General features: G+C 39.3%; 6 protein-coding genes across 9 annotated transcripts; 2 read left to right on the forward strand and 4 right to left on the reverse strand.

Annotated features, from left to right (window-relative positions):
• Window positions 1-23: 23 nt before the first annotated feature.
• Window positions 24-2384, reverse strand: LOC132787732 (eukaryotic translation initiation factor 3 subunit D-1). The gene is made up of 4 exons (XM_060795015.1): window positions 2038-2384; window positions 1274-1909; window positions 855-1147; window positions 24-791 (listed from the first exon to the last, which is right to left on the reverse strand). The coding sequence occupies exons 1-4, from the start codon at window positions 2234-2236 to the stop codon at window positions 228-230; spliced, it is 1692 nt and encodes a 563-aa protein (XP_060650998.1). The 5' UTR covers window positions 2237-2384; the 3' UTR covers window positions 24-227.
• A 314-nt stretch (window positions 2385-2698) lies between these two features.
• LOC132786352 (probable histone-lysine N-methyltransferase set-23) lies at window positions 2699-3820 on the forward strand. Its single transcript, XM_060792864.1, has 3 exons — window positions 2699-3463; window positions 3523-3673; window positions 3731-3820. Exons 1-2 carry the CDS (start codon window positions 2788-2790, stop codon window positions 3669-3671), a joined length of 825 nt encoding a protein of 274 aa, XP_060648847.1. The 5' UTR covers window positions 2699-2787; the 3' UTR covers window positions 3672-3673; window positions 3731-3820.
• Window positions 3696-4397, reverse strand: LOC132786355 (lysophospholipase-like protein 1). The gene has a single exon (XM_060792866.1). The coding sequence runs from the start codon at window positions 4395-4397 to the stop codon at window positions 3723-3725; it is 675 nt and encodes a 224-aa protein (XP_060648849.1). The 3' UTR covers window positions 3696-3722.
• A 249-nt stretch (window positions 4398-4646) lies between these two features.
• On the reverse strand, window positions 4647-5460 carry LOC132786354 (lysophospholipase-like protein 1). Its single transcript, XM_060792865.1, has one exon. The coding sequence runs from the start codon at window positions 5359-5361 to the stop codon at window positions 4669-4671; it is 693 nt and encodes a 230-aa protein (XP_060648848.1). The 5' UTR covers window positions 5362-5460; the 3' UTR covers window positions 4647-4668.
• A 242-nt stretch (window positions 5461-5702) lies between these two features.
• On the forward strand, window positions 5703-12342 carry LOC132784786 (kelch-like ECH-associated protein 1B). 4 transcript variants are annotated; one of them, XM_060790638.1, is made up of 6 exons: window positions 5703-5791; window positions 9250-9566; window positions 9653-9910; window positions 9977-10659; window positions 10724-10929; window positions 10994-12342. In XM_060790638.1, exons 2-6 carry the CDS (start codon window positions 9258-9260, stop codon window positions 11803-11805), a joined length of 2268 nt encoding a protein of 755 aa, XP_060646621.1. In that variant the 5' UTR covers window positions 5703-5791; window positions 9250-9257; the 3' UTR covers window positions 11806-12342. The 4 variants fall into 4 exon arrangements, with proteins under 4 accessions (XP_060646621.1, XP_060646623.1, XP_060646622.1 ...); XM_060790640.1 differs by lacking the exon at window positions 5703-5791 and adding an exon at window positions 5828-6054; XM_060790639.1 differs by lacking the exon at window positions 5703-5791 and adding an exon at window positions 7328-7431.
• Window positions 12293-13488, reverse strand: LOC132784789 (small ribosomal subunit protein uS11m). The gene is made up of 5 exons (XM_060790643.1): window positions 13200-13488; window positions 13009-13139; window positions 12855-12955; window positions 12723-12788; window positions 12293-12659 (listed from the first exon to the last, which is right to left on the reverse strand). The coding sequence occupies exons 1-5, from the start codon at window positions 13403-13405 to the stop codon at window positions 12552-12554; spliced, it is 612 nt and encodes a 203-aa protein (XP_060646626.1). The 5' UTR covers window positions 13406-13488; the 3' UTR covers window positions 12293-12551.
• Between the last annotated feature and the right edge of the window lie 26 nt (window positions 13489-13514).

Here is a 13514-nt window from a genome sequence, read left to right on the forward strand (position 1 = left end):
AAGTTAATAAATATACAAATCTATTTCCATTCTGTGCTTTACTCGGAATAGGTTGCACTTGCAAAATAAGCCAACTTACAATCAACTGATTATAAAAAGCGTCACAATTAATAGTATAACTGTGTTTTGGCATTGCTTAACCGGTTTTACTTTTTTCTTTATGATTATACGAGTGTTTCGTGTATGTGTGTATAACGTTATAAAGTGCACAGATCTAAAAGTATAATCTAAATCTTGTTGCTGTTGTTTGCATAGTTGTAGACTTGCTGGAAACCTTCACCATCATCACCCTCGCCATCGTCGGAATCATCCGAATCGAACGTATTGTCGGGAATATCGTACAAGCGAATAATTGGCTTGTTGGGATCCTTCATGATCAAGTATTTGCCATCCTTCTGCTTCATTACCAGATCAATGATGCAGCGCAGAATACCCCAGGCGTTGTCCATGCTCAAATTGATCTGTGTGGCAAACTCGTGCGGCTTGAACTGCTGTGTGCCCAAGATGACGTGACGTGAATGATCACGGGGATTAATACGCGATACATAGCCTAGTTTCAGCTGGTCGGATCCAGCCAGCACAGCTTGCACCGTCCACTTGGCCAGCTTGCATGCGTTGTTTCTCAATTCGTTGGCCAACACAGCACCGCGTTGAGTGTCCAGCTTTTGACGCCATTCAACACCATTCGCCAGCTTTGAATCCCATTCGTTCAATGCCTTGATGGACAGGAATTGAGGCTCACCACTGGGTGTCTGCAGAACACCGTCGTGTTCACACCTCGCCACCAGAACCTACAATAAATTCATTTTGACCGGTTAACAAAAATGTATAAAGTATTATAATCCTATACTTACAATATCGCTGCCCAGCTCCCATTTCTTGTAACGATATCCAACGCTAGCCACCTGTATGTCCTCATCCTCGCTGATGAACGGGTTGGTTTCCTCAAACTTATACTTGGCCTCCTGCTCACCAGTCTTCAGCACTTGTTGACTGAAGTTGTGGTTGATGAAGGTGGCTTCAATGGCCAGATTACGGGGCGAATTGCACGAGCTGTCATCGTCAGTGGGTGGCTCAACGCTTGTTTCGTTCACAGTCAACAAATCGAATTCAGTATGATCGCGCTTGTCCATGAAAATCTTATCGCCTGCAAATTAAATTAGTAATTAATACAAATTCATAGTCATTTTATAATTGAACTATTAGTAACTCTTTACAAATAAATAATATTTGAAAAGTAATTACCCAAGTTGTTTTGAATTGAATGCCTTACCAACTTTCTCGATAACAATGTCCCAGGAGTAGTTCGAACGTGTCGAGCACATAATCGTAGCCAAAATAGCGTCAGTGGCAAACACATTACCCACCGTCTTGGACAGACGACGAATGACGGGATCATCGGTGGTGGTTACGGTATGCACAATGCGGTCAATCTTCTGCAGCGGCTTCTCGTTCTTCACGTTAATGCGATCGTATGTCTTGTCATAGTACTCCAAGGTGCCGCAAGTGGTAATATCTTCGCCTTCCTTGATATTCGGCAGCGACAGCTTGATAAGACGGGGAAAGTCCATCTCCTCAATGGAAGCCCAGTCGGCACGCACAGCGACCGAGGACTCGCGCATCTTTGGCGGTGGTCCACGGTTGCCAAAACGCTTGCCAACACCACGACGTGGATCGCGTGCCTTTACATTCTTGCTGCTCAGCGTAGTCATGCCATGGCCATGGGTATTGAGGCCACCGCGGGCATTGCGACCACGTCCCGAACGCGAGTTGCGCATGTTGCGGAAGCGTCCGCGTTGATGAGGCGGCTTCTGGACGCGAGCCGTGTCCACAAGATGGAACGTAGTCTCGTCTTCTTCGTGGTAGTAGGCATATTGATTTCCAGTACCAAAGGTAGAAGCATACTTGTCTGCAATACAAAATACACAATATTTAGTTTCCATTATGACTGCCACGAAACACACAAACAAATTGCACATATACAACATAACCTCACTTTGGGCATATGTGACAAATAAATTAGTGTGTATAACTTACTTTGATACTTCTTATCATTGTTGGAGGTGCTAGTCCAGTCACAGATCTTGCCAAGGCGATCGTTCTTGCTAAACGGCTGGTATGGCACATCCTTAAACGTGTCCGGCAACTCGCATGGTCCCCAGCCCTTTTCGTTGAACTGCACGGTCGGTTTCTCGAACGTCGGAAACTGCGCCGCGGTATTAATAGTTTCGCTCATCTCACACTTGTAAGTAGTTGTACTTGATTTAATTGATAATTGCAACAAGAAATGCCACTATTCAATGTATTTTTATTATGCCAGCTTTGAAAAAAAAATTGTCTGATCAACTTGCGAATACGTCGTGCAAAGGAGAGAGGTGGCGCGATAACTCTTAGAGATGTCCGATTTCGTGCAAGCATCACTGATAACTATTTTGAATAGTGTTGCCACCTTACGATATTTTTTGGCGCAATTTTAAATGTTAATGTAATGTTAATTAATTCCAATTTATGTTTTATTAAGGCCATATAAGAATTTTTGAGGAATGGTTTTTAAATTGAATTATTACAATTATATGGAAACAAATGCGACAACAGTATTTAAAGTATCGAAAATATAAACAAAGAATTACAAACGATATAAATATCGATGTGCAGAATCTTTTTATAGGAAACCAGGGCTACTTATCAATCAGCTGTTAGCGGTAAAATCAAGAAGCATAATTGCAAATGTAAACAACAGAGCATTAAATTAATTTATCTGCAGAGCTTGATTTAAATTACTTGATAATGATAGAAATTTGTGATGACTATGACCACAAGGACTTGGTGGAATATATTTTAGAAAATGTCCTTATGCCTGACGACGGCAGCGAGGAGTTCAAGCGCTTGAAAGACGATTACAATTCTCAAATAACATCGACTTGCACTTGTGTCATTAACAATTGCAATAACAACATTGATTGCTGCCATGGAGGATATTTTAAGTACCATCCAGTGAATAAGGAATTAGTTTTAGTCAACAACGAAGATAAAAGTTTACCCTCCGTAACAGAATGCAACGATTTTTGTAAATGTGATTTGCAACTTTGCAATAATCGACTTGTGCAGTTTGGACCACGAAAGAAATTGGAAATATTTCATTCACCTCAATATAAATCAATGGGAGTCCGCACCTTGATTGATATTCCATGCGGTGCTTTCATTTGCGAATATGCTGGTGAATTATTAACTCTAGCAGAGGCTAAACGCCGTCTTGATTTTGTAGATAACTATGATAAGATGAATTTTATATTATGTCTGCATGAGTTCACAAAATCAAAAGATAACACAGATTATCAGGCATCTCAGGTGACTATCGTGGACCCCACTTGTCGGGGAAATATTGGTCGATATCTTAACCACAGCTGCCAACCAAATTGTGAAATCTTCGCTGTGCGAATAAATTGCCCAATACCTAAAATAGGTAAGTAGCTAATTGAAAAAAAAAACAAGATTTTAAATAATTTTCTCCTTGCGTTGCAGGCATATTTGCCAAAAGAAATATTTCTGCGAACGAAGAGCTATGTTTCCACTATGGAGGAGAAATCCTTAGTCCTGATTTAACTAATGGGAAACCCTGTCTCTGCTCTGCACCGAATTGTGTCGGTGTTTTACCAAATACTAGAATTTAAATGTAAGTGTTTCATAGACAAAATATTACATAATTATTTTATTATCACGTTTTACAAAGGTGGCAATTTGGTTAATATCCATTGCTCGATGTCAAGAAGTGACTTTCTTCTAAGCACATGCAATGTATCCTCTAAGGGAGTAAAAGTGCCTGATACGCCCAATTTGGCTAAAGATTCTGACGTCTCTCTTCCCCATTCAGGCGGGACTAAAGTGTCATTCTGGCCATGAAACATTCGCAGCTCAGGCAGTGTTTCCTTAGTAAATTTACGATTTCTCAATGATTGAAAGACAACAGAATTGCGATACAGAAATGAGGAATGCGTAAAAACACCTGCCAGACCCTCAGTCAAGTGATAGCCGGTATGCAAAGCCAACGCTCCTCCCATTGAGAAACCACCAACAATTATACGATTCAAGGGTATGCCATGGGTCACTTCATGTTGGATAAGTTGCTGCGCAACTTCGTATCCCTTCGTCATGTTCTGTTTACCTATGGGATCCGCTATATCGACTGCATTGCGATCAAACCACACTTTCGATAGTTGTCCCTTCAATGGGGTATATTCTTGTAATGGAGCCGTTGGATAAACAACATTGATGTGCGCAAAATTAAAATCACGTCCAAGCAAATAACGCACTCTGTCTATTAAAATTTGACCAGTTTCTCCAGAACCATGGAAAAATATGAGAGAAGCACTGTGTTTACGTATTGCAGACGATGCCATTTCTTCAGCTTAAACAATAATGCAAGGGAACTTTCAGCAAAAACAAACAAAACAAAGTGTTACCAGATGAACAAAGCCCTTATTTCATAAAAATATGGAAAAATACTACTTTATCATGCTGGAAATTATGAGGAATCCCCTTTATCTAAATGGACTGCGAAGTGAAAGTAATTTCTCCTTCAAATATAAATAAAAAAAACTTGCAGAAACAAATCCTAAATTAAGAAATAGAATAAAGATTTGATAGAATTTTGATTTTCGAAACACGAAATTAAAGTTTATTTTGCTGATCGTTTAGCGTTGGTGGGAGTTTTTTCAGAATCCATTCCTCCAAACTAAGAACTGATTTATTCTTCAATTCATGCAGTGTGTTCTTCAATGGAACGAATGTACCAGAGACGCCCAATTTATTTAATGATTCCCACGTCTCCTGTCCCCAATCCAAGGGAACGAGAGTGTCACGCTCACCATGAAACATAAACAGATCCGGTAGCTTATCGTTCACTCGATTGGCCAGTGATTCATAGACCACCGATTGTCGATTGAGGAATGATGAATGGGCAAAGACGCCGGCTAAATCAGTATTCAAGTGGTAGCCAGTGTGAAGAGCTAAGGCTCCGCCCATTGAGAAGCCGCCAACAATTATTCGATTCAACGGAATGCCATTGTCCACTTCATTTTGGATTAGTTTCTGCACAATATTATAGCTCTCTGCCATACTCTTTCGGCTTTCTTGGGCAGCTATGTTTACAGATCGTCGATCAAACCAAACGGTTGACAACTGTCCATTTAGAGGAGTGTACTTTTGTAGCGGAGCTGTTGGGTAAATAATTTTTATGTGCGCAAAGTCCAAATCGCGACCTAGTAAAAAGCGAACCCACTCCTGCAGATTCGGGCCTGTATCGCCGGATCCATGAAAGAATATCACAGACGCACTATATTTTCTAACCGTTGACGTTGCCATTAGGAAGAATATCACAATTATATTTACAAGAAATGCAAGAAATATTATGCAAATTGATGATGATAATCGGAACAATAGAGCATGCGGTATGTGTGACCAAACTTATTTCATTCGAAACGTATACAAATTGCCAAACATTTGATTTAACTTTAAGCTGTAGTTATGATTTAGTAAGTGTTTATAATGATATTTTAAACCCAAAATGTCATTGATTTTATTCAGAAATAAAAATTTAAAATTTTCTTTTATAAAAACTAATTGTGTAGTTTATACAACTTTTTTTAAGTACTAGAATTCCAAAATACGGACATTGGCTTTACCGAGTGTGGCAACGCCGCAGCACGTTAGTTTAGTTAAGAGTTGTGCACGGTGGCTGTTGTGAGTGCTAAAAAGAATAACACAAAGATTGTAGTTTTTTAACTAGTGAATGGTAAATTTCTAATACAATAATACGAAAAAAGTGCTGTAATTAATCTAGAGTGCACAAAATTGAAAGCGATTGCAAAACTTAATGAACCAGCAAAATATGTAAAACAAAAAGATCTCACAAAAAAGGAAAACGACGCATTGCCCAATTTATCAGCTGTTTGATACACACACTGACACAGGCACACACATTGAGAATTTCACTTTTGTGTATACACGTGATAGTATTTTGGTCGACTTGATCCAAATATTTATTTACACATATATGTAAGTGCATAAGGTACAAAAGTTCACAAAGGCCAGTGTATTTGTATATGTTGAGTTATAATTAAAACTCGTCGCAACTCTCATCAATTAAACACTGCAAAATCAACAAGTTGTTGATAAAACACGTATACAATCGATTGTACGTGCAAACATATCTCTCGATTTGTGTCTATGTATGTGTGTATGTATTCAAACATAGTTCGAGCTGTCACACATGTATCTTCGATTTAACAAAAACAAAACTACTCTCTCTCCCTCTTTATCTCTCTCAGTCGACCCGCGGATTACGTTTCGTGTCTTTCGCACTCGTATGAATTTTCATTGTATGTATTCATGCACATATATGTGTACATATACATGCATATTGTGTGTATATATGGATGTGAGCATGTGTGCATTTATGCCCTCTCATCGTGATTTGACAGTATTTCTCACTTTGCTTTTGCATTTATCGCATAGTTGATAAAATATCTCGAAGGGAACTCCTTGCGCTCAAGATACTCTGTTAATGCTGTGTCATCATCCCAAAAGCACGTCACGCTACCCACGTACACACCGTGTATTGTACATACATGTGTTTGCATGTATGTATGTACGGAATGTATGTGTTGTACTATTAATATAATAAATATTAAACAAATGAAATACTGTTATCTCTGGGTCTAGGCAAAGACGAGACCTAATGCTGAGACCTAATTAAATTGATCGCAACGTAAAGAAATCTCGAGCATAATTAGTCTTGGCCATAACATAATAATCATAATCATCTTAATTAAATTTGACCAGCCTACTATCTTTATTTCTATCTCGATAAGCTCTTTCTTTCTTTTTATCGCGCTATCTCTAGTGTACTCGGAGCAAGATAATTTGAAAAAGTTGAGATATCTCTTTGCCCACTAAATCAAATTAGATTACAACGGAAATATCAATGATGTGTTTCAATAAGTATTTAATCGCACGTACATACATACAAATCGATCTTTATATAAAGAATGCTCAAATCGTAAATACCCTGTAGTCTTTAGCAATGACAGGACATTTCTCTGGTGATAACTTTTTACACCTATTTCCGGTCATAATTAGTTTCAACAGAAACATTGTATTATTATTTTCAAATCACAATGACAACGTAGGAATTCTCCAGGAGAGAATACATATTATATAATTTTGTGACTTTGACACCCAGCATGAGATGGCATATTTGTCAACTACGCATTCATCACATCACCGTGAGGTGGAAACCAGCGTTCGTCTACCTGCTTTTTGTGGTGGGAATCGGCGAATCGCAGAAATTGGTTCAGTTCGATTCCGGCGTACGCACGATCGGTTGATGTCGGTGGTACGCGAGCTTTTAGTCCGCTGATCTTTTTATTTTATGTACGTTCATATACATACATACCTACTTATGTATGATCTTATTCTTAGTCCATTGACTATATTGAGCTTATGTACAAAAGACTTAATCTAATGTATGATACAAAGAGCAATGTACATAAGTACATTGAGAAAACCTGTTATCTGCCATTGTTTTGTTGATAAAAACACACAAATAAAAAAAACAAAAACAAAAAAATTTCAAATTCAACATTTGAAAGTGAATAGAAATTCTCACAAAAACTCAAGTTTTTTTTGGGTGTTTGCTCCTCGTGTTTTTGTGTTTGTAATGATTGGACTTTGAGCGAACATGGTAGTAGCTTCTAGCAGCTGCCTTATCGCACAAGTCCTACAACAAATTAGCCGATTTTATTGTGAATCAAATGTGGAAAAAAAAAATCACCAAGCGTCCGACCGACCGTTCTAGCATTTGCTTTTGCTTTTTCTGTTGCTGTTTCTGCCGTTTCTGCTGCTGCTGCTGACTGTTGCTTTTGGGGAATATAGCCAATGAGCATGACTCTGCACATACTACACACATCCACATGTATCTCCCAACCGAGCATGTGTGAGCATTTGTATGTGTGGATGTAATAAATCGAGTTTGCTTATTAGAAAGAATCGCACGAGGGCTAAAACAAAAATATTGCAAATTCATTCATTTCATAATAAACTTTTCTAATTTGTCGACTCTTTGCTGTGCGGAGTGCTATGTGTGTGTGTGTGTGCGTGCAAGTGTGTGAAAATAAATGCGATAAAGACATTGTTTAGCTTTTAAAAGCCATTTTAAATGAGTTGCAAATCAAAAATATGAGAATACGACAGTTCACTCAGAGACACCCGGTAATTAAAACTGAGAACTACAATAGTATCTTTACCTCTTTGTCAAATTATCGTATCTTACAATAATACACTATTATAGGATTACAATTGTTTTTTTTTTTGGTATATTACCATCAAGTTTCATGTGGACAACAATATTCAACTAGTATTAACTAGTATAATATCTTTATAGATATATTATTTTATTAAGTGTTGAGTGAGTAACTCTAGAATAATCTTCAATTGAAATTTTAATTGGGTATCGATTTGTCCATTTGCGTATTTTGTGCTTAACTGCGTCAATACTTAACTGCACATTAAAGATAACTGGCTAAACATGCTTTTCATGCAATGAAGTGCCACTTTCTTTGTAAAATATTTTTGGTCTCCAGCTAAGTACGTACTCAAAATTAATTCCAGTAATATCATTTCTTCATGATGATTGCTAAAATTCACCCAAACTGTTTTTTCTCAGAATGTGAGAATGTTGCTAATGTTGATCACGCTTGTTAATTTACAAACTTCACAAATTTAAAACGATTAGTTAAAAATAGAGTTTTGGCTATTAGGATAGGTGTGTCAAAGAATTGTCACATTCGCCTGTAGTATCAAATCAACTAAACGTAGTTATTTTCCACCCTTTGCAATCCAAACTTAGACCTCAAGGTGACAAATTTTAATGTTTTGAATTTGTAGTTCCAAGAAATATGTTTAACAAATGACAGCCTTTTTATGTCTCGTCGATGCTAATCGAGTATAAATTTACATTCATTCATAAATAGATCGAAGATAGTGTAAATATATATGCTTTCAATTATCACTAAGCCATTATACCTTTATAATCATCCGACCACCCGGTATAAAAAGTTCGCATAGAAACAGGTCGCTCTTTGGATATAATTGCTTTTGCTACAGCTCTTAATTTTTTGTTGCGTTTCAACTGAAATATATCCCCATTATATTTCTATTGTATAACAATTTAAATAATTGGTCTTCTTACAGACTTTGAGATGAATGAACACTGTGATAGGGGTTCCCTCTCATCTGGGTGCGGACGTTTCGACACGGCGCGATCCATAGATGAACATGATGCCACAGATGATGACATGACTTTCTGCATGTCAAACTATGCCAAGGAGGCACTCAAGATGATGTTCATGATGCGATCACATGGCATGCTCACAGACGTTGTGCTCGAGGTGAAGAAGGAACTGTTCCACGCCCACAAGGTGATACTGTCAGCGGCATCGCCATATTTCAAGGCCATGTTCACGGGTGGCCTCAAAGAGTCGGAAATGTCACGCGTACAATTGCAGGGGGTAAGTGAAGACCCAGCGATGTCTGCTATCTTTCGTTGCGCTATAATAGATGAACAGTTTTGCATTATCCCATCCATTCTACATAGGTGTGTCCCACGGCAATGGCGCGAATCCTTTACTTCATGTACACTGGCCAAATCAGGGTAACCGAGGTCACAGTCTGCCAGCTGTTGCCTGCGGCGACCATGTTCCAAGTGCAGAATGTCATTGATGCCTGCTGTGCCTTCCTAGAGCGTCAATTGGATCCCACAAATGCCATCGGCATTGCCAATTTCGCCGAACAGCACGGCTGCATTGAGCTACAGAAGAAAGCCAATTTCTTTATTGAACGCCATTTTACACAAGTAAGTTGCAAGTTGCCCATTAATCAAATTAAATATATTATAACCTTCACATTATTATGCTTGCAGGTATGTCAAGAGGAGGAATTCCTGCAACTATCCGCCTATCAACTGATTGCCCTGATTAGACGCGACGAACTGAACGTGCAGGAGGAGCGTGAAGTGTACAATGCTGTTCTTAAATGGGTCAAATACGATGAGGATAATCGGCATAGCAAAATGGAGCATATTCTTGTCGCCGTTCGCTGCCAGTTTCTGACGCCCAATTTCCTCAAGGAACAGATGAAAAACTGCGATGTACTGCGCAAGGTGCCGGCATGCCGAGAATATCTGGCAAAGATCTTTAAGGATTTAACGCTGCACAAATGTCCAGGTGTCAAGGAGCGCACACCAAACACCACACGAATGATATTCGTTGCTGGCGGCTTCTTCCGACACTCACTGGACATACTAGAGGCCTACAATGTCGATGATAAAACGTGGACAACCTTGCCAAATCTGCGCATTCCACGTTCCGGTCTCGGAGCAGCGTTTCTGAAAGGGAAATTCTATGCGGTTGGTGGACGTAACAATAACATTGGATCATCTTACGATTCGGACTGGGTGGATCGTTACAGTGCCATAACAGAGACGTGGAGACCGTGCTCCCCAATGTCAGTGCCCCGCCATCGTGTCGGTGTTGCCGTCATGGATGAGTTAATGTACGCTGTGGGTGGATCCGCAGGCATGGAATACCACAACACAGTAGAATAGTAAGTATTAACTTGCTTTAGTATTCAATGAATTACTTTTATAAACGATTTTTTCATTGTGTAGCTATGATCCAGATCAGGATCGTTGGACACTTGTGCAGTCCATGCATTCCAAACGTTTGGGCGTTGGCGTTGTTGTTGTCAATCGTCTGCTTTACGCCATCGGTGGATTCGATGGCAACGAGCGATTGGCCAGCGTTGAATGCTATCATCCAGAGAACAATGAGTGGAGTTACTTGCCTCCCTTGAAGACAGGACGCAGTGGAGCAGGTAAGATTAAGAGCTGCTCTCTAAATTGTAGCTGTTGCTAAGCATCCATCATTTTCACTTGCAGGAGTGGCTGCCATTGATCAGTACATTTACGTTGTTGGCGGATTCGATGGCACACGACAACTGGCCACAGTGGAGAGGTATAATACGGACAATGAAACATGGGACATGGTTGCGCCAATTCAGATCGCTAGAAGTGCGCTATCATTGACGCCATTAGATGGCAAGCTATATGCTATTGGTGGCTTTGATGGCAACAATTTTCTGTCCATCGTTGAGGTCTACGATCCACGCACAAACACATGGGAACAGGGAACACCTTTGAATTCTGGACGCTCTGGCCATGCGTCCGCTGTCATATATCAGCCATCATGTGCCACCACATTCATGGATTATGAGGATTGTGAAATGAGCAGGAGCGATGGTAGCAATGGCGACATGCAAAGCGATTCATCACGCGATCCGTCCGGCAGCTTAAACAAGGGCTTTGGCGGTGGTTCACCTAACATGCAGTTTCATGCATCTTACGGCGCTGGTGGTTGCAACAACTGCGATTCGATGACTGCAGTTAAACAGGAGCCGACTACAGAACTGCGAGGCAAACAAGTTGTATGGGAACAAACAAGTCACTCTGGACGATTTAGGAAAATACCAAGAGATGACTATGATGTCGGCGATCCGGATCCCAGCAGTAGCCAAACGATACTTCCTATGTACTCCCCCTCACATTTAGAGGACCCCCCGAGCTCCGAATCCTTGCGCAGCAAACTAGCAATTGACACGACGCGACGTTGCATATTGTCGACGCCAGTCCGCGCGATGCAAAACATGTTTCACAGAGGCATAGAATGGCATAATAAAAAGGGCAACTCATGACAATCATTATGTATGCCACCAGCAAGCGTCGTCTTGAAACCAAAAATATTATCCATCTTCTAAGTTCGTTATTTATAAAACAAAAACAAAACACAACGAAACAAAACTACAAAATACACCTGAACTCACGCATACCTACAATTCCATATTATATAGACAACCATTCCAGCCAAAATCTATGTGCAATCTGCTGCATTTCATAATTATAGCCTGCGATTAGGAAACTTAACTTTACGCTTGGTATTTGCTTAGGTGATTAGGTACGTATATTATCATACGGATGTGAAAATTAATTTCTACGATTTTCATTTAGATTAACTTGTAAGACGTGGCACACTTTACAAGTGTGCCATGTTAATAAAGCCTAACTATAAGATTATTGTGTAAGAATATATGGAAAGAATAGTATCATAAAGTTGGATATTGTACTTCAATTATTGTACATATTAGTTAAGATTTGTAAAATTAAGCAATTAATTTTAAAGAATTTGCTATTTAAAAATACATTTGATGCGAATTCTCGCTGCCGTCAAATATTAAATGAGTTAGAACGTTTATCTAAATGCTCTTATCAAATACATTTGTATATAGATTCTATGTCGGAATTGGTTCTCTCATTTATCTTTTTTTGTAAGCATAAGATTAACGGAAACAAATAAAGTGGATGTACTCTCGAGGAATACGAGTTATAGAAATTTAAACAATTTTTAACATTTATTTCTACACTGCGAATATAAAATATTGATTTACAGACTCCTCTGTTTTCTGGGTCGCGGGGGATTCCATGAAACAGGTGTATTATCCGTAACCGAAACTATATTCAGACCACCCATTTGCAGTCCTTTGATAGCCGACTGAAAACAAAGAATGTACAGTGAGTTTTTTAGAATTAGATGAATAAATATTTGAAATCTTACCATGCGTCCGGGTCCCAAGCCACGCACTTTCACCCGAATAGTTTTCCAACCAAGCTCAACGGCTTTCTGTAAATTATAAACATTATATACTGCAACTTATAAACTTAAATCATTGAAATCTGCTAATCTTACAGCGCTAATAGTCACAGCGGTTGCCTGGGCAGCAATGTTGGTGCCTTTCCTGGTATTCTTGAAGCCTTCAATACCGCAGGAGCGGATCAGTCTGGGTACACCTTCAAATAGCAAACGCAATAAAGATTAGGACGTCAATTATTTATTATACTACCTTTATAGTCGGTCACTGAAATGATTGTGTTGTTAGGCGAGACACGAATGTTGACTATGGGCAGCTCATTGAAAGGAATGCCGTTGAACAGCTGAGTGGCTGTGCTAGCATCCGGGAAAAACTTTGCCTTTCTGTTAATGTAGTAAATTAAGAATATCATTTAACAACATATTGAAAGTACTAATACGAACCTGTCAATGAGAGTATCTATGTCGACTGATTTCTCGCCAAGAGTTCCCTCATCCTTCGCCGGCATGGAAGCCAGCATTTCTTTGCGGTCCTCAACTTTGCGCAAGCAAGCGCTTGTGTGCATCAACGAGTTCCTCGGGGTTGCAGCATTCAAAGCGCATTGTTTCAGGCAATTGATGCCTGCTAAAACTGTTAGTTTCATTGACATAATTGAGCCAGTAAATAATCAAAACAATCGTGTATTATTTCTTCTAAATTACATCACGCGAATTTCAACTATCTGGCAACGCTGCTGAGTAGTGTTGAATAGTCTCATA

Source organism: Drosophila nasuta, chromosome 2R, assembly GCF_023558535.2.
Source record: "Drosophila nasuta strain 15112-1781.00 chromosome 2R, ASM2355853v1, whole genome shotgun sequence".
NCBI classification, from domain to species: Eukaryota; Metazoa; Arthropoda; class Insecta; order Diptera; family Drosophilidae; genus Drosophila; species Drosophila nasuta.

Coding starts and splice junctions, on each gene's coding strand:
- LOC132784786 (XM_060790638.1), top strand. CDS start 9,258: ATGAATGAACACTGTGATAGGGGTTCCCTCTCATCTGGGTGCGGACGT. Junction 9,567..9,652: donor CACGCGTACAATTGCAGGGG/GTAAGTGAAGAC, acceptor CATTCTACATAG/GTGTGTCCCACGGCAATGGC. Junction 10,930..10,993: donor GACAGGACGCAGTGGAGCAG/GTAAGATTAAGA, acceptor TTTCACTTGCAG/GAGTGGCTGCCATTGATCAG.
- LOC132786355 (XM_060792866.1), bottom strand. CDS start 4,397: ATGGCATCGTCTGCAATACGTAAACACAGTGCTTCTCTCATATTTTTC.
- LOC132786352 (XM_060792864.1), top strand. CDS start 2,788: ATGATAGAAATTTGTGATGACTATGACCACAAGGACTTGGTGGAATAT. Junction 3,464..3,522: donor TTGCCCAATACCTAAAATAG/GTAAGTAGCTAA, acceptor CTTGCGTTGCAG/GCATATTTGCCAAAAGAAAT.
- LOC132784789 (XM_060790643.1), bottom strand. CDS start 13,405: ATGTCAATGAAACTAACAGTTTTAGCAGGCATCAATTGCCTGAAACAA. Junction 12,789..12,854: donor CCGCTGTGACTATTAGCGCT/GTAAGATTAGCA, acceptor TATAATTTACAG/AAAGCCGTTGAGCTTGGTTG. Junction 12,660..12,722: donor GCTTGGGACCCGGACGCATG/GTAAGATTTCAA, acceptor CTTTGTTTTCAG/TCGGCTATCAAAGGACTGCA.
- LOC132787732 (XM_060795015.1), bottom strand. CDS start 2,236: ATGAGCGAAACTATTAATACCGCGGCGCAGTTTCCGACGTTCGAGAAA. Junction 1,910..2,037: donor CAATGATAAGAAGTATCAAA/GTAAGTTATACA, acceptor TTTGTATTGCAG/ACAAGTATGCTTCTACCTTT. Junction 792..854: donor GGGAGCTGGGCAGCGATATT/GTAAGTATAGGA, acceptor AATTTATTGTAG/GTTCTGGTGGCGAGGTGTGA.
- LOC132786354 (XM_060792865.1), bottom strand. CDS start 5,361: ATGGCAACGTCAACGGTTAGAAAATATAGTGCGTCTGTGATATTCTTT.